The following is a 27,677-nucleotide window of genomic DNA, read 5'->3' on the forward strand; positions in this document are numbered from 1 at the left end:
TACTATGTCAATTACCGGTACGTTTACCTTAGAGCAATTTACTTTCGTACTTCATATGCTGTGATAATCCAAAACAGTTGCAAATTCGTAAAATATACTTTATTATATTCTGTCGAGTGGTAATAATGTATGTAAAAAGATCCAAGATATTTACTCCTGATAAGCATGGAGAATCATTCGTTTTTTTTTTGTTATAGGTACCTAAACCATGTCAGCGGAGACTGAGCTGACGTTGCAGACTGGACTCTCGCCAGTCTTGTTACCAGATATGACTGCTCTTAGTCTTATCGGTCATCGTACGCAGACAACTCACATAGCAGCCCATCCACCTGCTCCTCAACATACCAGTATGCAGCAGAATTCAAACAGTAAGTCAGTTTTTTTTTCAGTTTATTCTATACTCAGTTGACTCAAAATCACACCGGATATTAGAAGAAGTTATATAAAGAGTACGATGATTTTCTGACTTATTTAGAAACGCATTGGTAGTTTAAACACATTATATTATCCAATTTTTGGGTTGTAACGCCCAAATTTTAAACACTATGTTATGTCTAGTGAGGGAAACTGAGTTGTGCATCAATACCAAAGGAAAAAAGGTACGTATTAAAAATAATTGTTAAACTAACTACATGATATTTAACCAGGTAAAAAACGAACCCAAAAACATTTTTTAATTTAAGGAAACAATTTTTTTAATTACACCTTCAAGAGCCACGTCTGCGTCAATCCTTCAGAAACGTTAATCTCAATATTTATTACTTTAATAAATTTATTGCTGTTATTTTGTAACGTCATTTTCCAACTCTATCTTTTACAGCGTATGTTATTACTTTTTTGGGTAGGGTAAACCATACAGTTATTGGACACTTAAGAAAATTTCAACTTTAAAAATTCGTAATTCACATTGTTCTCTGCAGATTGAATTGAAATTTATACAAAAGGTAGTCTAAACAGATTATTACAATATGGATAAAAGGATTTAAAGAAGGTGTTAAATATTTTTTGTCAATATATATTTATTAAAAATAGTTACAAAAATTATAGTTATTGGACAGTTTATTTAGTTACAAGACACTCAAAATTAGTTATTGGACGACTGCTTTAACACAATAAAAAACTAGAAACAAATGAAAATTACAGGAAAAACCTAAGATTTCTGTGCGGTATGGGGTACCTATATACAGTTGACACAATTAAATTTTATAAATGCTTTTGTGCTTCTTTGTATTGAGTGAAAAGTTCGTCAATGTCTTCATCCTCACTATCTTGGTTACTGTTATTAGCATCAGAATCACTATCCTGTCTATAATAGACGGTTGAAGCGTAGCACTGGCCATGTTACCTTCCTTGTATACCGTAGGCCCTAGATATAGCAGACTACCCTGCTATACTCCCAAAGCCGCGACAGCGGTATAAAACGGGAGACTACTATACTATCACTATCCTGGAGATTGAAGCAGTTGTGACATATAAATAGATCACCATCGTTAGGTATATGCTGTCTATGATTAACAGGAATACAAGATTCGTGATAATAAAGATTACAGTCATCGCATTTTAATTTGTTCAATTGAATATCATTTGAACAAATAAAACATTTGACTTTTTTTTAATTCTTTTTCTTGCTACACTGGTTTATGGTTAATTTTTATCTCTTTTCCGTTTCCTTTCTTGTTTTTGTTTTTCCTGCTCTTCTTTTATCTCCTCCTTTTTCCGTAACATTTCTTGATATCGTGCAGATGTAATAGCAAAAGGAAGTCGTTCCGTGTTACGTTTATTTTTTCTTTCCGGTACAGTAGGAGAAGTTAAAAAGTTACCCAACAATTCGTGTTTAACAATAATTTTACTTGTAGAGGGTAAGTCATAAACATTAGTTTTATATCGTTGAAAATGGATATCATTGGTACTGCTACTCTCAGAAATATTTACATTTTCAATACCACTCTGTTCTGATGTTTTTATTTCAGTATTTTTAACGGGAGATGTGATAACCACATTTTGAATAATATTAATATTTGTGTCTCTATTTTTTAGAACCATTGGGTTATCCGAATGTTTTGGATCATGTTCAAAAAAATTCCAAATTTTGAACAACAAATTCAAATTATCATCGCTAGGTAGATTATTCTTTGGATTTTCTTTTAAATTCTCTAAGCTATGAACTTTTTCAGGACCTAAGATATTTACAAAAGTATTATAGTCCATCTTGGGTTTCTTTTGATGATCTGAAATGATTAAATTTTTTACTACTTCTTTGCCTAAACATTTTGTGTAGTCAATAGCATCTGCATTAAATGGAAACAATCCGCAAGCCTTGAAACCATTTACTACTGTTTCAGTTTTACAGCTTTTTTTTATAGCTTGCTCCAATATAGAAGCAAATACAACCTTATTCACTACCCCTCCTGGATGCTGTTCTTCCCATTCTCTCACTGATTGCCGCCAAGCTTCTTTTAATGGACGGAAAATAGAAACGTCACAGGGTTGTAAAATCCTTGTGGCGTTAGGATAAAGTGCAATCACTTCAATCTGCAGTTCATTACACAATAGACTTAATTGGTAACTTAAGTGACTCTTGTGCCCATCTACAAAAAGAATAACTGGAAGCCTAATATTATTTTCAATTAAGTGTGGGTAAAAAACATTCGCAATATACTGATAGAATGTCTCTGCCGTCATCCAACCATTATCGGTTCTGCCCACACCCCATTTAGGATTAATACCTTTAGCAACCTTTTCAGGAATACGTTGATAAGGATAAATAACCATAGGCACGCAAATTTTACCGTCTGCTGAAAACGTAAACATCACAGTGACGTTTTCTTTTGAAGAGCTTTTTTCAACGTTATAAACATTTTTGAAACCTTTCATAGCAAATACTTTTCCAGTAGATGGACATATTTGAAATCCTGACTCATCTCCATTAAAAATTCTTGATGGATCAGTTAGAACTTCTTCTAAATGTTTTTCTTTAACATAGGTTTCAATATTTTTAAACCAGTTTTTGATGTCTCGTTTGATGTTCTCGGCAGCGCTAGCTGCCGTCACACCTTCACTTGTCCTTCTAGAAACCCCTGGATGTCGCTTCAAAAATCTCTAAAAAAAAATCAAACGATGAATACAGATTAAAATACATTTTTTTGGTGACTTACTTTTAACCATCCATCTCCAGGTCGATTATCTTTAAAGTTATTGGGGCGCGGATTTTCGATTAAAAATTTTTGCACGCTGCTTTTTAAATCGTTAGCCTTTTTGGGGAAACCTTTTGAAGCAGTTTCTTGTATCCATCTGGAATATTGAATGTAAAATAAAATAATGCTATGGGTTAAGATAAATTAAATGAATTTACCTAACCAGAGTATTCTCCTCCTCGCAAGTTAAAATAGGAGACGGTCCAAGTGTATCTTTATGTTCCGGATGTTTTAATTTAAATTCTATAGTGGACTTCGGAATTCCATATTTTTTTTCAGCTGTTCTATATGATTCAGTGCCATTTTGGACATCCTTAACAGCTTCTATAAGTTTCATCTTATCATATTTTCTAAGTTGAGGCATTTTACTACAATCCTAAAAAATCCATTTTTAGTGATTGGACGGTCAAATTTAGTTATTGGACAGCTGTCCAATAACTGTCAAATCGATTACTAAATTAATTTTACTGCTATCTCCAGTTAATTATACGTAAATCCGTTGAAAATTGTAGAAATATGTGGTAAGTGTAGTTCTCTAGTGATTGGACAGGTGTCCCATAATAGAATTAAGCAAGTTTTCTAGTTTAGTTATTGGACAGATGTAATTAAATCCGAATTTAAATCCCTATTACTATACCAGATCTACCTTAGGGACTATAAGTGCCTTTACTACACCCTTTTAAATAAAAATACAATCTTACCTTAAAAATACCACGTAGTTTTAAAAAAAAAGTCAGAGCAGATGCTTAACACAATGCTTAAATGTCACTTCACTCACATAACCTAAAAATATTTACCGCCAAAATCACAGAACCCGTTAAAGGCAGAACATAGACATAAGAATGAACGTAATATAGAAACGAGTAGTGCCACCTAGTGAAATATACTCTTGTTGGCACTTGCAGAAATCTTATTCTCGTAAGTTAACACTGTAATGTCCAATAACTGTCTCGTGTCCAATAACTGGCGTTTTACCCTAATATGCTGAACACTTGACAGATAATTTTTTGCTCAAGCCAATTTTAGGGAAAATAATGTGGTTTGATTCATTTAATTTAACTATTCAAATTTTCATTGAAAATGTTGGTACTGACATTATTTTTGCTGGAGGCGCTAGGATTTGTAAAACATCGACAGTTCGCCATGAAACGAAATTTTAATATTTAATAGAGGGTTTAAATATTTAACAAAACACGTCTATTGTGTTGTGTTTTATCATGTTGAAAGCAACAAAATTGTTTACATACCTAGTTTTGCCAAAATCAAGAAAATGTTAGCAAGAATATACTCGTTTTCATCGTTCTTGGCGTGTGCCTGAAATAAGCTACTACGGAATTTTTAATATTCGTCTCTCTCTGATACACAAATGCGTAATTCAATTGTGCGAGTCACGTTCGTCATGGTAAAGTGCGATGAGAAGGGAATGAAGAGACCACTCACGTCTCCCAGTATTGTAGCAATAACACCGATGCGTTTGGCCGATACGGTGTCGGTGATAAGTTCGGCCTCTTTACGAATACAGATAGCTGGCAGTGACGTGTTTTTTTTTAACATTTACCCTGATCTGTGCAGGTTTGAAGTAGCTGATGAAATAGTTTTTATAAGTAAACAGTTTTTAATTAATTAATAGTTTGAGCTCTTACTGTGTGGAATTCCATTACATAAAATAATACTCTCGACACCTTAAAAATTCCAGTTTATTATAAATTAACTCTCTCTCTTTCGATACCCATTGCAATAATGACTTGTGGCATTGTTCTTGAATGAGCTGGCTTATAGGTTTATCATTGTAGCAGTTACCATTGATATTTTATGTTGTTTTAGTCGATTTTAGTCAGTCATTGTTGGAATTTGTTCCGAACAGTTTTACTTATTATTTTTTGTTGTGAATAACTAATTGTTCTATTTAATAAAAAAATGCCGGGAAAAACGATAACAGGAGAAATGCGACAATGTGTAGTTCATTTATTGGAGTATTTTAAAAAAGAAAAAGAAAACAACGGACCTTTGCTTTCGTTATCATCGGTACATGAACGAGTAGCGGACGCTTGAAAATCAGTCTTCGCACAGTGACAAGAATAAAGAGTGAATACAAGACAGGGGCAGCTCTTACTACTCCAGGAGAGTCACGCAATGTACAAAAAAAAAGACTAATGATGTCAGCGATACTATAAAAGGAGAGATTAGAAATGTACTATATGGCATGAAAGCAAAAGGAGAGCACGTCACAATTAAAGTTCTAAATACCCAATTAAGAAACAAGCATATCTATGACGGTTCTGATACAAGTTTGTGGCGTCTTATGAAAAATTGTGGGTTTTCATACAAACTAGAAAATAGTAGACGAGTGCTGTGTGAGAAACCATGTATTGTCTCCAAACGACTATATTTTTTAGTCATTACATGAGAAATTTTTTAAGTCCAAGCCCACTTCAGTTCGTTTTTTTAGATGAAACATGGATATTCCTAAAAGGGGCATATAAACGTACTTGGCAAGATAACTGTGTGAAAAGCATCAGAAAAGGACACGAAAATACAGGTAAACGCTTTGTTGTTTTACATGCCTGAAGTAGGCAAGGATTTGTTAAAGATGCTGGATTACTGTTTTCTACTAAATCGAAGAGTGCAGACTATCATGATTCTATGGATAAAGAGTCTTTTAAAAAGTGGGTCTCCGAAAAGCTGATACCAATGTTGGAGGGACCATCTCTAATTATTATGGATAATGCCTCATACCATAGCTCTTTAATAGAAAAGTTACCGAATACCAGTTGGAAAAAATCGGACTTACAAGAATGGTTACGAGCGAAAAAAATAATTTTTGACGACGATTCGGGCAAGACAGAGCTATTGAGTCTTTGTCGCCAGAATAAACCACAAATTACCAGGTACGTTATAGACGAGCTACTCCAAGAACATGGGCATCAGGTTTTGAGATTGCCTCCATATCACTGTCAATATAATCCGATTGAGTTGGTCTGGGGCATTTCTAAACAATACTATGATCGTCATATTGGAGAACATGGACGTGGAGATGAAACAGTGAAAAAAGTTTGGGGCGATGCATTAGCTGAGGCAACACCTGCAGTGTGGGCGAGTTGTGTTAACCATACTGAAAAATTAATTCAGGGCGACTGGGCAAAAATGGTCACATATGATGAAAATGAAAGTAGGATTATCATCGATTTGGCGGAAGATTCCAATGATGAAGACAGTTCCAGTGAAGACGCTGACTGATTAGCTAATTAATCAAGGTCAGTACGTTGTAACAGTTCAGAATTCGCTACAGTGCTTAAAACTTAAAAAATCTGTATCATTTTTTAATTAAAGTGGGTTAAATAATTAACACTTTTTTGGGTATATTTCAAAATCCTTTTAAAATGTACTTTTCGTTATATCCTGTCCTATTGTACTGCAAGCTAGAAAAATACTTCTTCGCAATTTATACGTATATTCCGTTATTAGAAATTTAATGAAAAATAATTTATAATTTTCTTTTATAACTATTATTTCGTTTGACACTTATTGCAAGTGTTTTTACACGCACACGCCAAGAACGATGAAAACGATTATACCTAAATTTTGCATTTACCACTATTACAATAAAATCCTGTAGGCTTTAAAAAAAATCCTGTAGGCTTAATTTCACCGAGTGATTGCCGGTATAAGCAATCCCCCACTAACTGACCAACGGCTTCGGGCGGATGAGTTAGTAAGTGGTAGAGCACTTTTTTGTCCTGGGGTTGAGAAATTGGCTCCAAAGGCGGATGAATCTATTAGTGGTCAACGGCATAAGGATCTGGAAGGCAACGGGAAACCACTACATTAAAGATCGTCAGATTTCCCTAGAACAATAACCATGCAAAGTACGGTCAATCACATGGACCCTAGTCCGCGGACCTTTAATGGTCGACGGGTGGTAAGAATCTTCGCGAGGAGGAGCCACTCGAATGTGGCAACTAACTATATCGAGAACAAATCCTTTTTAAATTCCGGGACATGGAATGTGAGGAGTTTGTTCGAACAGGGAAAGACGGAACTCCGGAAATGACACCCGAGATCATCTATATGGGTTTGGAATTGTTATCTCCAGGAGCATCCAAGCAGCCGTTGTAAATTTTGTTCCCTTTTCGGATAGAATGCTATGATTACAAATACAGGGTAAGCCAGTGAACATTAATGTAGTACAAGCGTATGCTTCAACTGCAGATAAATCAGAAGTTGAAATAGAACATTTTTATGAACAAATGAAACAACTTCTACAATACACAAGAAAGGAGGAAATTACTATAATAATAGGTGATTTAAATGCAAAGATAGGAAAAGGCCGGGTCGACAATATAATAGGTGATTATGGTTTAGGAATAAGGAATGCTAGAGGCGACAGATTGGCTCAATGTTGTCAAGAAGAAAACCTGGCGATTATAAACACATGGTTTCGACTACCACCCCGTAGACTGTATACCTGGAGGTCACCACAGGATAATGAACAAAATTTCATTAGAAATCAGATCGACTTTATTCTAACCAATCTAAGATTTTGAAATTCCATTGTAAGCGGTAAGATTTTACCTGGAGCAGATGTCCCCTCAGACCATAACCTCCTTGTCTCAAATATGAAACTGAATGTAAAAAAGATAGTAAAATCCAAAAGTTCTAAGGCGAATACTCAGTTACTCAGTTAAATGAAATCCGTGCTGAGGTTTCAACTCGTATCCATCAAGAAATGAAGAAATTAACATCAGAAATGAAAAACACGGAGAATGTGAACATTATGTGGAGCAAAATTAAAGATTCTGTTATAAAAGTACAGAAAGAAACTACAAAAGAAAACAGAAAGCCGAAAACCTTGGATGACTCAAGAAATACTGGAAATCATGGAACAAAGAAGAAAATATAGAAACAAAAACCCAAATAAGTACAGAGAAAAACATAAATTAATAAGGAACAAAATAAAAGAGGCTAAGAAAAAGTGGATGATGGAAACATGTATCGAAGTGGAAGAATTGCTGAAAAAGCATGATCATTATAATTTACATAAAAAAGTGAAAGAATTATCTGGAAAATCACGAACAAATACACCTAACCGATTAATTGACAAAAACAATAAACCTATTAATAACCCAATTGAAATAAAACAAGTATGGACTAAATATATTGAAGATCTTTTCATGGACAAGAACGGAACCAACACAAATTAATAACGAGGAAGCTTCAATAATATTAAAATATGAAGTCCAACATGCTATAAACAACTCAAAATCTGGCAGAGCTTCTGGGCCAGATGAAGTTCTTATCGAGCTGATTAAACTTATAGACGAAGACAAAAATAAAAAAGTTAAAAAATAAACAACATTTTTCGGTTTTTCTCAAAACTTGAAAATATCGCTTAGTCCCTTTAACCCATTTGAACCTACCGTCCTTTATAAAGGCCAGAAGGTTTCTACTAGTACATTACAAATTTAAACTTTTCAAATGTAGATGCCGTATTAGTTTTACAATCCTAAATTATCATATTACCCATCGAATCTTAATATGAATAATAAATAATTTCCAGTGTGTCAGGAAGTTTTTGTGTAGGAGTGATTTTAGCTAGTTGAAATGGATAAAGTTAGGTAAGCTATTTCTGTTTTAATTACTATTTAAATGGGAATAAGCCACAATTAAAGGTTAAAATACGTTTATTGACGTTTCAATTTCCACTTCGGAAATCGTTCTCAAAATACAAACATTAGTATTAAAAAATATAAATAAAAACTACTAATGTTTGTATTTTGAGAACGATTTCCCAAGTGGAAATTGAAACGTCAATAAACGTATTTTAACCTTTAATTGTGGCTTATTCCCATTTAAATAGTAATTAATTTAAAATGCCACAAGAAAATAGCTTCAGAACAATATTTCTGTTTTGTTTATAATTAGTGATGTCGGATCGTGATAAAATATAAAGTTTAGAGATGAAATAATTATTTAACGCATATACAAAAGAATTTTTGTCGGTAATAATATCATAACACGTGCTCAAAGTATCACGTTCTTTTAAAAGGCCAGTAGAACAATCAGCGTCTATAGTGTTCTGTATTACTAATAAATGTTTTTTTTTATTTTTCTCAGTCGTTTGTACTGGAAAAAGCCCCTTACGCTAGCGGAGCTACTTGAAGAAATAGAAAAAGAAGATATTGACGTTCCAGATAGCATTGCAATTTTGCCTCCTGAAAATGCTAACGATGACGTTACCGATGAGGATTCGGATGAAGAAGATAATGTTGATATTGAGAATTTACCTGGATGTCAACTTAGGGCAGAGTGTCACGTTAATCTAACAAATCAATTTGATTCAGATGATGATAAGTCATTAGACTTTGTTGAACACAAACCTAAGAAATTTAAAAAATTCAAGTACTCAAAACGAGATTTACAATCGAATTTCTCTACATGGATTCCAATTCAATTCGTAAACAATCAGCGTTCACCAGCAACGATATTTAAATTGTTTATGACTGATATAGTTAAGCAAATTACGGAATATAGTAATACATATGCCCAACAAAAAAATTCTGTAGGTGATATATCTACGGATGAAATGTTCTGCTTCATTGGTATATTAGTGCTTAGTGGTTATTGCTCTTTTTCTAGAAGAAAAATGTATTGGCAAAATTCTGATGATACAAATAATAAAGTAGTTTGTTCAGCTATATCCAGAGATCGATTTCAATATATTATGACAAACATTCACTGCAATGATAACACCCAACTGGATAAGCAAGATAAGTTCTCTAAAATGAGGCCAATCTCCGAATCTCTGAACAAAAAATTCTTCGAATATGCTCCAATAGAAGAAAACCACAGTATAGATAAAGCTATGGTGTCCTATTTTGGACGCCATAGTTGCAAACAATTCATCCGTGGAAAGCCCATTCGCTGAGGCTACAAGTTTTGGGTTGGAGCAACAAGACTTGGATATATCATTTATTTTTATCCATATCAGGGAGCATCTTCAACTCTACTACCAAAATATAGTCATTTAGGTTTAGGGTCAAGTGTTGTTCTCAAATACGCCGATGTTTTACAGAAGATGCCATTTGCGCCATTTCATTTGTTTTTTGAAAACTACTTCACATCTTTGTCTCTCCTAAAAGAATTGAAGTTCAGAAACATAAAAGGTACAGGTACCATAAGAGTAACTAGAATTCCAGAATGTCCCCTAAAAATAATAAAAGAGATGAAAAAACTGGAGAGAGGTGCTTTTGATTATTACATGGTAGATGCTGATAGTATAATATGTAATTGGAATGATAATAGTGTCGTTACTTTTGCATCGAACGTGTCTTCAGTTTTCCTTCTAAATAAAGTAAAACGATTTTCACAATCCGAGAAGAAGCATATATACATAAATCAACCTAAGCCCATACAGCTGTACAACGAAAACATGGGTGGAGTTGACAGAAGCGACCAGAGTATTGCTCAGTATCGAACATCTGTACGAGGAAAAAGTATCGAACAACTGTACGAGTGGTATTTTCCTTTGATATCCCATTGTGTCGATATGGCAGTTCAGAATGCATACCACTTGCAAAAACAGGATGGCGGAAAATTCCGAAGGGCTATTGCAGTTGAACCACCGAATGGGGACCTTCAAAAGCGCCAAGCAATCAACGGGAACACTCGTTATGATAGGTTGGATCATTTAGTAACCTATCAAGAACAGCAACGAACATGCGTACACTGCCATAAAAAGGCAAATTTTATTTGTCATAAGTGTAATGTTGTCCTTTATCCTAAAGAATGCTTTTATAATTATCACACTCAATGAATATAAATTGTACTTGCTAATAAATAAATATTTTTGGAAAAAAAAATGTTTCATTTAAAGTAACTTATATTTAAAAGGACTTATGTCCTTTTAAAAGAACACCAAATTGTGACCAATCTGGAGGTCGGATATTTTTTTGTTTATTTTTCCCTGACTTTTGAAGCCTTTTTAATCACTACTCAATGTATACATTCAGGTTTAAACAAAAAAAAGTTTCAGGACTAAATGGGTTAAGAAATAATCGATTTAAATATTAAATTTGTCTTTATACCTTGTTATAAAAATATATTTACTTATTTAGAAAATATAATTTAAGTTAAGAGCAGCGGGACACGGGACCGGTCGAGGGACGGGACAGCGAAAATAGCTGCGTTACGGGACAGATGGAAAAGTTCGGGATGGTCCCGCGTCCCACTGTCCTGTGTGCAATTCAATCGTGGATAAACGAAGAAACGAACGAAGCAAAAAATAAGAACGTAATTGGATATAAAGAATGACAGACAAAGAGAAACAAAATTTAAAAGATAATTTTAAGAAACATAAAGATAAGATAATATTAAAAATGACAACCTGGAATGTAAGAGGTATAAATGGGAAAGAAGTAAAAACAAAAAAAAAATACCAAAAAAATAAAGATAATATTCTGATAGCAGAGAATGATGTACTCTCTCAATTCTGGAATAATAGATAAAGATTTGTATTGTTTTTTACTTACTATTCGTATAAAAGATTATTAGTAACACCTGATTTATTTTAAGTGTATTTATATCAAACAGGTTTAACTTTAGCTTTTACGATTTATCGCCCTATTACTTAATATATATCTAATCAGCTGAAATCTCGACAAAATCCCAGGAAATTGTTATTTAAATGTCAATCAGCATTTTTATAAAAAAAAAAAAATAATACTCCGCCCATGGTGTACTCATTTTGCTCGCCTTTGTGCTTCCTAGCCTGCCGTGTGTTTTGGAATCGATCGCCTGGTTTTGAAGTACACCGTTGTCGCGTCTCAGAAACGGAGGTTGTTCTAGAGAAATTTAAAGTTCATTTTTTAAAGTACGAGGGGACGTTCGAGAAATATTCTTTTCCGAGTCAAATTAAAATTATTCGAGCCATTACTGGTTATTTAGTTATTTCTTACTAAACTTTTTTTATATAAAATTCGTTCATTAATCCGTGTTTCAACCAGATAAAAAATATGCCAGATAAAAATTTTGCGTGCCTTAAATTTTAACAATAATAATGACAATAACCAGTTCAGACTTGTCAACATATCTCCATTGTTAGATTTTTTTAATAATAAAATGGAGAATCTTTATTATCCAGAAAGAAAATTAGCCCTGGACGAATCTATGATTTTATGGAAAGGAAGACTTAGTTTTCGTCAATTTCTCAAGGGCAAACGACACAAATATGGTGTCAAACCAAGTCAAGAAAAATTTAACGTTTCATTTGCCATCCCATTGACCTAAATCAGCTAATGGTATTACAAAACGACGACGGTGTAAATATTGCTGGCAAACTAAAAAAAAGAAAGGACTCATTGTTTTATTGTGCGGAGTGCCCTGAACATCCGGGATTGTGCTTAGAAAATTGTTTTAGACGTTTTCATGAAGAAATTGAAAATTAGGTAATTAGTTTGTTTTCTTGATGTTGTTGCCATTTAATAATTACTTATGTTAGTTATCCAGGTTCATAATTATATTTTTTCTCAATTAGATTATTATTATTTTTTTAAGTTCAACCGACACATTTTCTGCCCTGTGGTCACCAACGCGACTCACGCGGTGAGTTTTTTTTGTGGCCAAATTAATTTTTTTGTACCCATATTTATTATAAATGACTTTTTAAAGTGTACCTTAAAAATTAATTAGTTTATACGAATACATCTCAGTGGCAAACCGTTTTCCCTTAAAAAAACATACGGAGCTGAACGTGTTAAAGAAATTATTCGAGAATCTAGAATTTATTATGTTTTTGTTTTGACGTGACAACGTCTTAAATTAGGTTGTGGCTCGGAGTCATTCATGAAAAAGTGTAACGCCCGCTCACGTCTGTTACAGTGAGTCACCGAACGAGAGAGAGAGGCCCGCAGGACCGGCGAATGCCTTGCGTCTCTCTCCCACTCAAACATGATCGGTCCGCTGCGCGCGAAGCACTAGAGAATTAGGCGCGTTGAATCGGTGCGTGCTTCCGTGCTTGTGTCTCTGTCTTTCTCGAGCGTTCTTGGCGTTCAAGACACATTACAGCAGAAACACTTCCTTTCATTTCATATTTCTCCTATCATCGTCCTATCCTCAACAAAATCACTCAAATAGAAATTAGTTAAGTTTAAGTTTACATGTACAATGTTTTAGTAAACAAAATATATTTCTATAGTTAAAATTTGTGCAATTCTTATTTTCATTCAATTCCTTGTTCCTATTGTGCAATTTAATAATATTCATATCAATAAATATTCTACCGAGAAAAAGACGTTGTCACGTAAACTCTTCGCCCGTAAAACCGACTTTACAGGCAACCGATTTTTTTATGTTCTTTAGTGTAACCCAAAAATAAATTTATATGGAAATATGTGCTGCATCCAAATATAAATATTTATTATCATTTAAACAAACGTTTGGTCTTTAGCTTTGTTTAAAAGGCGTGTAAATAGATATTTTATGCTTTTAACTACCTACTAACTATTAACAACACAACCGAAAGTAATCGCTGCGGCCCGATAGAATATTTTCCAATTCCAATACTCCCGGTCTGGAGCTAAGTCTCTGCCTTGCACACAATTCTTAATTCAATATTAAGTATTTTAATTTTTCAATCATTCAAACTAACGCATTCAGTCGATCGGTCTTCATTGCAAGTGAAGAACGACCGAGGACCGAAAGTATTGGCTGTGGGATTTTGTTTTGGTTCGATCGGCGCCGTCGGCGGTCGATCTATCGATTTTTGTCACCGCACGATCGGATCGTTATGAACTAGCGGGATTCAGTCGTTCAATACTTTGAAGTGATTAAATCAAAACGAACGAATCGATCGCGATTGATACAACACTATTTGTGACACTTTATACACCAGTGACTGAGTCAATATAGTATACGTCATTGTCCCAGAATAATATCTGAACCGCCTTTTATTTCCTAACTAATAATCTATAATACACAACAATTAATAATCAATTTTAAATAGAAATGTGCATTGTGCAGTACATCATTTTAAAGGTATTTTAGTTAAATATTTAACTGTAGCTATTGTAATACTTACAATGTTTGACAGTAAATGAATTTATTATTTTCGCCATACTGTATATATTTGTGATATTCACCTCGTATCAAGGAGTCGTTTTATGAAGAGTCCGTCCGAAGTGCGGCAACACCGAGTTATTCCGAGCATTCGCAGCTATTCTGTCGTTGACGTCACGATTGCAAATGGCTGTCGTCTTTTGTAACTAGATAGACAATCTCTTCAAATAATATTAGTGGTGTGTTTAGTGTGCTTGTGCGTTTAATTTATTAATAAAATATAGAATAAAAAATGTATTCCGGATCTGGAGGCCGTAAGTAAATGTTCAAATTCTTACTCGATCGTCTTTTATTTAAAAGCGTTAGTGTTTTGTTTTCATAAACGAGGTCTACTGGGATTAAATTCTTTGTTTGGTTGTTTTTCCGTGTTTTTGCTGTCATTTCCTCGAAGTTTTCGTTAATAACCTTAGAAAATGCTTTAAGTACACGGTTTCGTAACGAAAATAACAAGGAAACGATAGGAAATACCGTCAATTTAAAGTGCAACTTAACCTACGAGCTCTTTAATATCGTGTTTGAAAATAAGGTCATTGAATTTTTCTAATTCGATTAGAAGTTAGCTGTTAGGTAAAATATCCGACGTAGTTTTCTTACTACTGCTCGTAAATTTGTTCTAGTATAATAATATATAACGGAAATAAGTTTGATAGAGTATTTATTTTTGGAAATTTAGTTAAAAACACATAAACACATTGTTCTATATGATTTTTGTTATGAGTAAATCAGTTGATTTATGTTATGTTTCCCTTTTCTCAAGTGCGTTATTGCGTACAAGCTTAAATAACAATAAATATTGCTTAATCGAGGTTAGAATGATTTTTTAACTTCTATTTATTCGAAACGTTTGATGTTGTTTATTAATTTATTAATAGAAAAAATATCAGTAATTTACTTATTATAAATATTTATATTGAACAACCTTTCTAAAAATCTACCTGCACTTTATCGATTTTCCACTTTAAACGATGTTTAAATTTCTCGGCATTTAAATTGTGATTAGTAGTGAGTCATCGATAAATTTCCAGTATTTTGTTTTATGACTCTCCTTCAGCACCTGAATGATCGAGTTTTTGCACTTCCGAGGAAGTAAAAATCCATGACCAACAAGCATCTTAGGATCCAAGTGCATATAAGTTCATTGACCTCCGGCGCGTAGTCTATTGCAGGACCTATTGATTTAACTCTAGTTCCTGTTGCATTTTCCTATTATGTAATAAATCCTTCTTTTTGTCTGTTTATGAAGATCAGAATGCTCCCGAAGGAACTATCAAATGTACTGTATCAAATGTATCACTAGTACACTGGGGAATTTTTTATATACCCCCGTATTTAATTACTATTTTAATATTAAGCATATACAGGATGACAATTTGAAAACTTTGTTCAATTTCATGACATTTTATTGACATCCATTTTTCTTTTGCCCTTTTTCCTAATGATTTTATTGCACTTCTTTTACTCAGCTTGTGTTTGCTTCCGCCTCGCAAGGGCAAAGCATGGTTTCTTTTATTATCCATTCTTTCTTCGTATCATTTTCCATGAATGCGATCTCTTAGTGTATCTTGGTATATTTTTTAAAGCATTCTACCTTTTTTCTACGCCTTCATTTTGTACTAGGTTCGCTGTCATTTTTACTCAATTTCGGCTTCTGTATTTAGTACTCGCCACAGCCTGCTAATTTAGTTCTGAAGTAAAATTAAACTGTGCAGCAATATCAAAACAAACCCCCACTATACAAACAAAAAACAACTGTCTGATACACTTGCCATTAGCTACAAAATATGTTGGCCAACAGCCGGCCTGGGAGTTCAAAAAGCATTATGTTTGACCAGAAAACAGTGTGGAGCCGAAGACAACATAACTCACACTGGAAGAATATACCCAGTCAAACATATGGAAACATGTATATTGGATGAACATGTGCCAATAGGGCCGAGGTAATGCAGAGAACCAGCAGGAATCAGCTTAGACTCCTTACTGGATGTAGGACACCTGAATACAAAGGGACTGTTTCATGGAGACTTGAGCTACAAACTCTGTAATAGAGAATATGAAACAGTCAACCATATTGTTTATCTTGTAAAATGAATAATTATTTATGTATTCCTTCTTTATACACAGGGTGTTTATTTCATAGCGATATTGAAATAAAAATGGCCATAACTAATTAAATACCCTGAAACTTCATATTGTAACTACAGGGTTTATGAGAGTAATCCAAATATGAGAAAATATACAGTGTCCTATTTAAAAAAATGTATGTTTGCTTTACTACATAGGTATTAATTACCCTGTAGAATCCAGCATATTTTCCAAGCCTGGACAAAATTGTAACCTCATTGTTTACTTTTTTCTAAATACTTTTAAATACACGTTTAAATAAATTATACATATAAATAATAATGTTTCAACTATGTTATGTAGTAGTTTGTTTAGAAAAAACTTATTTTGAATGTGACTTCTGATCTAAAAGCAAATTTGTTTCTTATAATTATTTTATCTCATGAATAAAATAAAGAAAAGCAACTAACCCTTGTAAAAGAATACCCCAGTAGCCATTTAAATATCTCTATTAACTTTTTTTTAAATGTATATGATTCTGTATGTTCAAATCGATGTTTTTAAGTTTTTAATCTCCAAACATTGACTTTTACGTGGTCATATTGCATAAATGTAACTTTTTCTCAGTTTGCATGTATGTTACATTTCATTTGACGTAAACCTATATGTTAGTTTGTGGTTTTAAAACAGAAAAACCAATAAAAAAGTTTTTCCTCAGAAGCTTGGCAGACCAGTCCTCCTAGACAGACAAGCCCTACCTCACAAACCACATTCGCGGAGTCATTGGCAGGTAAATTAAGTTTTTGTTTTTTGAGTTCTTTTTTGTAGACTTTGGTTTTGTAGTTTTTATTGGATTATTCGGAAGTCTTGTGTGGTTTGTAGTTTTTATATTTAATGCAATGGATTGCCAGCTAATAGATGATAACATTTTTTATTTAACATGATATTACAAGTGAATATTAACTCCACAAACATTATAGCTCTTTTCTATATAGCTATAGACTGTTTTCGATTAAGTATGAAAGGTTGGTCTAAAATTTATTTTCATATCTATAGAGGTAACCTGTAACCCTCAGAGAGCGCGTCCGTAGGTGGCGGATAGTACGTGAAGCAGCTTTCTTCATCGGTGAAGAGAAATAGAAAATACGTAACAGAAAAAAGACAAAATATAAAAAGGAGGGATTTACCCTCAATATTTGTGGTTTACGATCCCTGGGATAGGGCAACAGTGTCTATTTAGGGTGAGCGTGTTTTGTCCGGTTGTTGATCGGTAAATCAAAATGGTTCAAAGGAATTTGGAAGGTGATGTATAGCATGTACCTACCCCACCAAACTTTCCGGTGCGACTAGGAACAGGTACGGTCAGTGTCGTGGTAATTTTAATATGGAGTGGTCTATAGATAGAAATCAAAATATGCTTTATTGTCACTGAAAATTGTACAATTTTATGGGCCAAGCTTACAAAAAGTAAAAAAAATAACAATTAAAATTTACTAAAAATCGGTAATATCACAAAATAAAAGATAATAAAATATACAATCCATTGCAAAATTTAACTAAAGCAGATTTAAGTTGCAAAGGGAGATGGTTATATAATTTTTTTGCTGAATATAATATAGATTTCTTTACTAACTCAGTGGATGGGATCAGTAAATACACATCAAAGGTTGAATTTCTGATGGAGTGGTCATGATTAGTTCTTGCTGGAAAAGCATATAGGTGTTTATGAATAATAATGCTACTGTCTTATTCATGTTAAAAGAGAGTAAATTAGAGTCGGGCGAGGTTTTTTATTTTATGTAGATCAGAAGTTATAATTGCATGAAGAGTTGCAATATTAGAGTTCCTCCAGGTAATACTGGTATCATCATCAAAAATAAAAAATTTTGCATCGATTTTTAAGTTAGTCATTTATACAGATAAGGAAGAGGCCCCGATACTGAACCTTGTGGTACTCCACATACAATGCTTTTGTGACTAGACTCAGTATCATTTGTTCTAACTACTATTCCTGTTATTATTCCTCAAGTAAGATTGGAACCAATTCAAAGAAATGCCTCGAATTCTGTAGAAATTTAGTGTTTTTATCAAACTGTCATCATTTACACAGTCAAAAAGCTTTGGCATTGTTACAAAAAACAGTGGCAGTGTAAAGATTATTGTTTAGTGCTTGATAGACCTTATTTAGTACAGAAAACATATCTTCGCTGGTACATTTATTAGATAAAAAGCCGAACTGACTTTGTGGTAAAATGTTGTTTTCCACAAGAAAGGACATAAGTCGGGCTTTTATAAGTCTCTCAATAATTTTGGATAAGACCGGTAGTAAGACAGTAGGTCTATAGTTGCAGACATTAGATTTTTACCACCCTTATGAAGAGGAATAATATTGGCTGTCTTTAGGCACTCTGGAAATATCCCTTTTTCAAAGGAATCAGTTATTAGTGAGACCAGGACTTCCAACACATTTTTTGGGAGATTTAAGATAATTTTTATTAATAGTCCATCAGCACTACAGGCAGATTTGCTGTTGATACTACTGATTGTTCGGATCAGTTCAGATCTATCGACTGGTCTTATAAAGAATGAATTCGAGACCTTTTTTTGAATTGGGGAGATAGCAAATAGGATCTTGTTGTGCCAAAATAGTTGATGTTATATTTTTACTCACATTAGCGAAGTATTCATGTAGATTTTCACAGTCTAACGAAGTTGTGTTGGAATTACCCGACTGTAAAAATTTTTACCGGCAACACTGGCGGACTAAACTCTGGATCTCGAGGAGACACGCTCTATTGGGGTAGTTATCAAAAAGTAAGTATTGTTAATTTCACAATGACATGGGATGCCAATGGTGTTCTCTTTTTTTTTAAACTGTTAAATATTTATATTTCTCTTTGTCGACGTGAATCAGCGAAGAGCGCCTTTCCACATTCTGTGAGATGCCGGCTTTAGATGTGATTGGTATGAAGAGATAAAATATCTCACACGGAACAACATTTTATCATATCCCAGCAAATTGCCGTATTTACAAAGAATACAGATGTTACCAGTTCGGATTCAGGAAAGAGATAAGCACTTTTTTGCTTTTAATGTGCTGACGCAAAGTTTCATTGATTTTTAGAAGGCGTTTGATAGCATCAGATATCAGAAATTTGTAGAACTGCTAAGAGAAAAGAATGAACACAGTCGAGACATACGTATCATAATTAATCTGTATTGGAATCAAAGAGCGATCGTTAAAATTTGACAGTTAGCAAACAGAAAACATACATTAAAAGAGGTGTTCGACAGGGGCGTGTGTTGTCTCCATTGCTATTTAATCTTTACAGCGAATTTATTTTTAAAAAAGCATTATTGGAGGAAGAGTACGGTATAACAATAAAGGAAAAAATCTTGAATAACATAAGATTTGCAGACGACACCGTTATTTTAGCTAACTTTCTACACACTACAATATTTAGTAAACAGCAAATGAATTGAATATTTAGCACGGATTAGAAATGAACGTGAAGGAAACAAAGTTCTTGATTATTATAAAGCGACATATACAAGTGACGCTATCCATCGAAGAAAAATTTAGAAAGGGTTAGTAACGACAAATATCTAGGAACTTGGATAAATGAGAACTACCAACAAAGTAGAGAAATTGCGAGGCAACTTTTGCGAAGGCGAAAAAGATTCTTACTAATCGTGATCTTAATATAGAGGATAATAGATTAAAATGGTCCATTTTATTTACTTTTTTCCATGGGATGGAAAGCTGAACATTAAGGATAGAAAAAATAAAGAAGTTAGCAGCATTTGAGATGTGGTGCTACATGCTGATGCTCAATATAACGTGGATTCAAAGAGAAACGTAAATCGAAGAATTTGTTGGGTGAGAAACCTACTAGAATGGTACAACTGCAGCTTAGTAGACCTTTTCAGAGCAGCTCTAAATAAAGCCATAATTGCTATAATGGTAACCAACCATATAGGAGATAGAAGAAAGAACCGAAAGAAGAAGAGCATATTGGGAGCAGCCCAATCCTTCGACTGAAAATAGCAACATTACTGTTGGGATAGGCAAGGAAAGTCTTTACGCTGCCGGAAAACTTGGAAATCTTCAGGAGACCAAACACTTAAAATCGTCAATAATTATGGCTTATGAATTATGATGGCCTAGCTCAAAACATGCAGACACAAAGACGGTAAATTGTACCATTCTGAAATCAATAACAACGACCCACAACAAAGAAACGAAATAGGAATTTGTGAAACGTAGGAAATGGCGAAAATCGTCCTTAATTTTATTCTAATAAACGACTTAATAATAATAATAATATCTAATAATTTTCTTACAGAAAGGGCTTAAGAAAAAAAAATGGTGATGAAATTTTGTCGAAACATAACAAGAGGCAAATGGACAGTGGGAGTGTGATGTCACAACTGTCAATTACTTTCCAAACAAAAGTTGAAATGCCCAATCTCAAGACTTTTTAATTTCTATAAAGTTAACATTTTGCTTCCTCTGCTGCTTTTTCTTTTAAGTATAGTGTTTTTTACGATAATACCATCATAATTCAGTGTTCTATTTCTATGAAATATAGTTTAAAAGTTTAAATTAAAGACATTCTAACCTTACTTTATTGATACATGCATTTTATTGCTATTTTTATAAAACAACATGCTTTATTGTTTACACAACCTTGTAAAATTGTTGTAGTAACTATTAGAATACTTAGATATTGCAAAAAGCGGAAAGATTCTGTAAAAAAAATGAAAAAATAACGAAAAATACAACAAAATGTTAATTTTACCTTACGAGCAAAAGTGGCGTGGAACAGAAATTTGCCAAAATAACTGTAGATAACTGGAAGAAAGTGTGTTAACATGCTTTCAAGGTCGAAAATAAGTAGGTATTTGGAAAATAATGTCGCATAGTTCTAATTACTGAAGAGTTAATGTTTGATGCTATTTTAAATTATAAGTTTTTTTGGAAAGCCACTGCTTCGTTATGTTGGGCATTGTTGTTTCCTATTCTGATAAATTCTCGGAAAGTAATGAGTTTAGAAAAAGAGAAATCAAACGATTTCTACTTAGCGAAACCGAATTCAAATCTTAACCACTGTGTTTCCTAAAATTTGCGAAACAAACAGCTGGATAAATTACTCGGCAAGGGAATCTAAAATTGCATTCCACAAGCCGTTCATCCTGGTCAAAATTCGTAGTGAATTCACTAAGAAGCAACTACTACTGTTGCTGCACTGTATCAAAACAAAAATCTAATACCGTCATTCTGTAATGAGTTTAGATTTAATTCTTCATAAAAATGAAAGAGTATCATAAATGGAATATTTTGAAAAGATAAAATATATGGTTTTACATTTAAAAAATATGCGAAAATCGTAATTTTCTTTTGTAATTCACCCTGTATACGAATATTTGTCAATGATTTCTGTTAAGCTTAATTTGAAAACTAGAACATATTGTTTACCTTATTATGTAAAAAGAATACTTATTCATTCCTTCTTTATATACAGTGTGTTTATTTCATAGCGATTTCGAAATAAAAAACGGTCATAACTCGTTAAATACCCTGTATAGTAGCGTGAAACTTCATATTGTAAGAACGAGGATTATGAGAATAAGAGGAATGTAAATATAAAAATATCTACAGATTGTTCTATTTAAAGTCCTATTTGCTTTACCACGTAATTATCAATCATCCTTTAGAAATCGGCTTATTATCCAAGCCTGGAGAATATCAGTGCTTACATTTTTTCCAAATATCTTTTTGAATATTCTGTACCATCATGGAATTATCGATCAATGTCGCACTACAAACTCACCCTGTAAATAAAGTTGTAGTGATTTGAAGTTTCATTTTTCGAACTTAATAATAATTAAAAAACAACGAATTTTGCAGAGAATATATAGGTTTTCTTGCTATAAATATATACAGTATACTCCCTCTCTAACGAACACGGTTATTACGAGGTTTCGCTGATAACGAGGTACATTAGATGTCCCGTGAAATTTCTATTGAACTATAACCCTCTATAGCGAGGCAAATTTGGTTATAACGAGTTTATAACCACCAGCCGTGGTTATAAATAAATACTCTTTTTAACTGCACCGCAATAAACTTAACTGCTGCTTGCAATAAACTTCTTTACAATAAATACAACTGTTTCACATCTTTAGAAAATATGATAGATACATACAATGATACTGGACAATTTAAAGCAGTCAAAAATGACAGACTTCTTCCAATTGCAGAAGCAATAGTTTATTATTCTCCTTTAAAAAACGCTTTATACATTACGTAGTTGGAAAAAAAATAGGTACAGATTTTTTGTTTTAACGTATATCATTGACAATAAAAATAAACAACTGTTTTTTGTTTTAACGTAATTCATTGACAATAAAAGTAAACAATTTTTTTTCAAAGACGCCATTCAAACAATATTTATTAGCATCTTATATTGCTCCGAATGGCTTCGCTATAGCAAGTTAATGTTTTAGAAAATTACATATTCATATATATTCACAGTATTATTGTTGTCTGATATAACGAGATCGGCTTATAACGAGGTAATTAGTTTGCCATTTCAGTTCTCGTTATAGAGGGAGTCTACTGTATTAAGTAAAAAAAGATTTTTTTACTTATTTCCCTAAGCTACAATAACAAATTGAAAATATGTCAAAAATTCCACTAAATCGATAAAAAATCCAGGTAGCCAAAATTATTCAAATTCTATCAGATATATAAATATCTTTTACATTATTAATACTTTTACTTGGAATCCTGATACCTTTAGTTGACCTTGTTAGCGGTGATTTGCAGATGGTGGCAGTGGCTCCCAAAGCATACTTAAAGACTTAAATGTGGAGTTGGAATGCGCGGGAACAAGTTTATATCAGCTGAGTCATTGTCGTCCAGATAGGACACTGCTTTGTTGATCACGTATCAGATTCTTATAGTCTGGGAGAAAAGGGAAATGTCGTGGCCGATGGAGGTCCACGAGATTTTACTGATTTTTATGTAATTTGACCCGCTGAATCCGCATCTTCAACATGATAATCCGAATTTTTTGATAGAAATTTGTTATTAACAATGATTAGAAGCCGAGATATTGCAAATTTATTATTAAAAAGTAATAAATTATCGACTATATCAGACATTTTTGCTTATAACTTGGCTTTGCTCAACGTAAAAAGATCTAGAGCACCTCAGTTTAAAGCTATAATCTTAAAATGAATTTTGAAAAATTTACTTTTATCAATTTCGACGCATTTTTGGCCAAAATACATTAATTTGAAATTGATCCACCTCATGCGCTTAACTCATACCCGGCTCGTATTTGCTGAGAATAGGTTACAGCGTTGCCAGGCTCAAAAAATTAATTTCCCCAAATTATGTTTTAAAAGTCCAGATTTTGAACAGAATTCCCGAGATTTATATTTTTTAACCAATCTTCTCCTACATGTATGTAACCCGTGTTGCCTGCCATATAGGTTACCAATATTATATTCAGCCATATGAGTTTTCAACGCTTCTTGTTTGTTTCGAGCTTCTGTCATATGGCGTATATTAATATTATACACGGATTATATGACATGTCACAGAAGCTCGAAACAAATGAGAACCGTTGTAAAGTAATACTAATTAATAAATTCTTGATAATTTTATTTGTTTCTTGTGAGTCGGAGAACTCCGGAACTACACAGGTGGTTTATAATAGATGAATGTCAGGGAACCCCAGGCAATATCATTGTTCGCGGTAGCGCCAATTCACCAAGCTATATTGAGTATGTGGAATCAGTCACCGCGATCTTATCTTGTTGAAGTTTATTTAATATTCACGTAATTACTGGACTTAAAAATTAACTATTTTTTACTAAATTTAATAACATATTTTACCAGTTTGATTTCCCCAGATGTCATTTTAAAAAGTTTTTCTCCATTCCCCAAAGATTCTCAATTTTCTGAGGAAAAATCCCCAGACCTGCCATCCCTGAGGTTGGTACTCGTTTCTATTAGTGTAAACTATTTATAAAGGAACCTGGAACGAAACTAGTATAGTGGATCAGTTTGATCACCTCTTAGTGTCTTGAAGACATTGTTCATCTGTAATGGACGAGTCATTTGTAAAAGATTCAATCTGCGATTTGGATCACTGTAAGGTATGAGTACTTTTCCGGGATAACCACAACTGTGATAAATAATGATAAAGGATGTAAGAAGAATAAGTGGAATGTAGAAACTCTTTTTTTTTTCATTCGGAAGTTAGCACGTTGTGGAATAAAAACTTCCACACTGCAAATTTTCGTGAAGAAATTCGTTGAGAAATTTGGTAGAAACTCTTCCTAGGAATGAACTTATGAAAATTTACGTTTCAGTTTTGCATTATTTTACGTATAATTGAAGCATATTTATTCTTATTCTTAAATTGTACAAAATTAAATCTCTAGTAATTTTTTAATTGTAAACAGGTGTTGGTGTGATAATAAGTATTTTGAACGAAAGAAAAAGTAGAATACAGAACTCATGTTCATAATCTAAACAAAAATGAAATGTTACCAACTGTATTACCAAGATTACAGTTGGTCTCCGACTGTGTTTATATAGCACTCTTTTCAATGTAGTATCAAAAGCGTACATCAAAATAAATAATTTGTTTGCTTAAGAATATACGATAACTACATATTTTGTCAGGTATAAATGACGTATGGTGGTTAATATCCACGCTCTCCACTATATATTTACTTTACTTTTTATCACTTTGTCTTGCTTGTTGCGTCCTTATGTTATTATTCCGCTGACATATGTTTTTGTTATAGCGGGTGCATCCGGAACCTCCTTGGGCCCTACCAGTACCGCTATCGCACTTCCCACCGCAGCTGGTGCCATAGCAGCAGTCTCACCACCAGTGGAACCGCCGGTCTTCCAATGCCCGAGGAGACCGAACCTTGGACGCGAAGGCCGACCCATCGGTCTCAAAGCGAACCATTTTCAGATTACCATGCCCAGGGGTTTCGTACATCACTATGACGTCAACATTCAGCCGGATAAATGCCCTCGAAAGGTAAGGAAATCCTTTTTCCAGAGACATTTAGGAAAATGCTTTAGTATACATCAGTGATGATGAACCTATGACACACGTGTCAGTGCTGACACGCGAGCCCATTTTTGGTGACACGCATTTTCAAAGATAAAAAATTCTTAATTTAAATATTTTTCATAATAAAGAGTTATTTTAGAACGAATCAGTCTAACTAATATGTAAAACAAGTCTCTAAATGTAAATAATTGATTTCAAAAATTTGTTTTTTGTACTTTAAATGGTATTAAACAAATTATTAACTTAAAAAATTATAAATATTTCTATTTTTTTAGTATTTATGTTTCAAGTTTTGACACACGGAGTTCAAAAGATTCGCCATCACTTAATACGTCGACAGCCTTTAAAATTAATTTTTGTAACTGTTTTTTATTTACAAACTATTTCACAAGAATGACATTAATGAAGATCGACAAAAAATTAGAGTTGAAGGAGGTTTAACAGAAAAATTTGAGGGAGTAAGGCATACAATGTACCCGGTCATCAGTACTGTCCAATTTCTTGTTAGTATCAATAATGAGCAAACAAGGAACACGAATGTAACGAACTGCATGACAATACCAAGCCAGTTTTACAGCAAACAGATCAACAATAGAACTATTCATATTGATACAGCTTCTACAGAAAGGGTGGGAATTTAACCGTTACATATACAGGTGAGTCATAACTATTGGGACATAGACTAAGGACAGGTTATTTGGACCAAAATATGGCTATTAGGCCAAATATGCCTCAATAAAATGTTGCTGAGAAAAAAGATACAGGGTGTTACAAGTTAATTTTTGTTTTTCGTTTTTTGCTAATAGTTTCCCTGTATATTTATAAATTGCTATCAAAATTGGCACAGAGGCATAATCTTAGACAAGAAATAGTATTTTATTTACAATTCCACTATCAAATACCAAACTAATAAACAAAGTTGCAACTAACGTAAGGTTTCCGTTTTGACGATAAATCAAAACTAAACACACTTTAATTTAAAAGAACTCACAAAAACTCAAACTAAATGTTCTACATGGTCTCCTCCGATTTCTATGCCTTTTTTAATTTTTTTTTATAAAGGATTTTCGGACGTTAAAAAATATTATTCTGTCCCCTTATAAGATTAGCTGCATTTTGAATGTATCTCCAAAGTTCGTCTCGTGTATTAATTTCATTCAGGACTTCTTGGTGGCCATTGAAAATCACTGCCTCTGCCAATCCATCGTTGAGGAAATACGTCAATAAGATGATTTCTAACAGCTAATGAAAAATGAGGTGGCGCTCCATCCTGCATAAACCACATTTTTCTTCTTACATCAAGTGACAGGTCATCTAAAATATCACTAAGAGTATTTTCCAAAAAGAATAAATAAGAATCTCCATTTAAATTCGGAGGAAGAACATAAGGCCCTTGTAGTTGGTCGCCTATAATGCCACACCAAATATTCAATTTAAACTCATGCTGAAAATGTCTAGCTTTAATAGCAGGTGGGTTTTCTTCTTCCCAATAATGACTATTTCGCCAATTAAAAACCCCTCGTCTGGTAAAAGTTGCTTCGTTGGTGAACATAATATTCTTAATAAAGTGTCTGTCATTGCGATGTTTATTCAGAATACGTTGGCAAAACTGTAACCGTCGTGGAAGATCTGTTGAAAGTAAATTTTGAACAGGAGTGAAGTGATAAGGATGGAGGTTCTCTTTTTTTTAGAATTCTAACAATAGACGACTGACTTACTCCTGTTGCTGCTGATAGATGTCGTGAACTTATTTCAGGATTTTCATCTACTCGAACCAAAAGTTCATCTTCTTGATTAGGTGTGATTTGTTTCGGTCGACCACCCCGATTTTTAGTGTGAAATGACCCAGTTTCACCTAAACTACGATATAATCTTGCAAAAGTTTTGTGATTTGGTTGCCTTCTGTTTGCGTATAACATTCCATACCTTCTGGCTGCCGAGCGACCGCAAAAATTTTCTTGTGCGTATACGCAAATCATATCTCGCATTTCTTCATTAGTAAAATGATTGTGACGAGGCATTTCATTCAAAAAAAGTAATGATTACTTTTAAAAAATGCAACATTACACTACACTGTCACATCAAAAATAATTTACTCTGAACAAATGACATTTACCAACAACAATTATCTGACAGTCCAAAGCATACTTTTCATAAATGAAATAATATTTGAAATCCTTTTTTAAGACTCTAAGCAGTT

At 33.3% G+C, this 27,677-nt stretch overlaps 1 protein-coding gene across 7 annotated transcripts in view; it reads left to right on the forward strand.

Annotated features, from left to right (window-relative positions):
- The window catches only part of AGO1 (protein argonaute-1), a 118,156-nt gene that overhangs the window by 35,071 nt on the left and 55,408 nt on the right, over positions 1-27,677 (forward strand). For 4 of the 7 annotated variants that reach the window (XM_072545137.1, XM_072545139.1, XM_072545136.1 and 1 more), the window contains exons 2-3: positions 198-368; positions 25,197-25,441. In XM_072545137.1, the coding sequence (XP_072401238.1) occupies positions 209-368; positions 25,197-25,441 (405 nt within the window). In that variant the 5' untranslated portion in view covers positions 198-208. Of the gene's footprint in view, positions 1-197; positions 373-14,421; positions 14,561-17,074; positions 17,158-25,196; positions 25,442-27,677 lie in introns of those variants that run through there. The other 3 variants (XM_072545142.1, XM_072545140.1, XM_072545141.1) reach the window with 3 other exon arrangements.

This window comes from Diabrotica undecimpunctata, chromosome 9 (assembly GCF_040954645.1).
Source record: "Diabrotica undecimpunctata isolate CICGRU chromosome 9, icDiaUnde3, whole genome shotgun sequence".
NCBI classification, from domain to species: domain Eukaryota; kingdom Metazoa; phylum Arthropoda; class Insecta; order Coleoptera; family Chrysomelidae; genus Diabrotica; species Diabrotica undecimpunctata.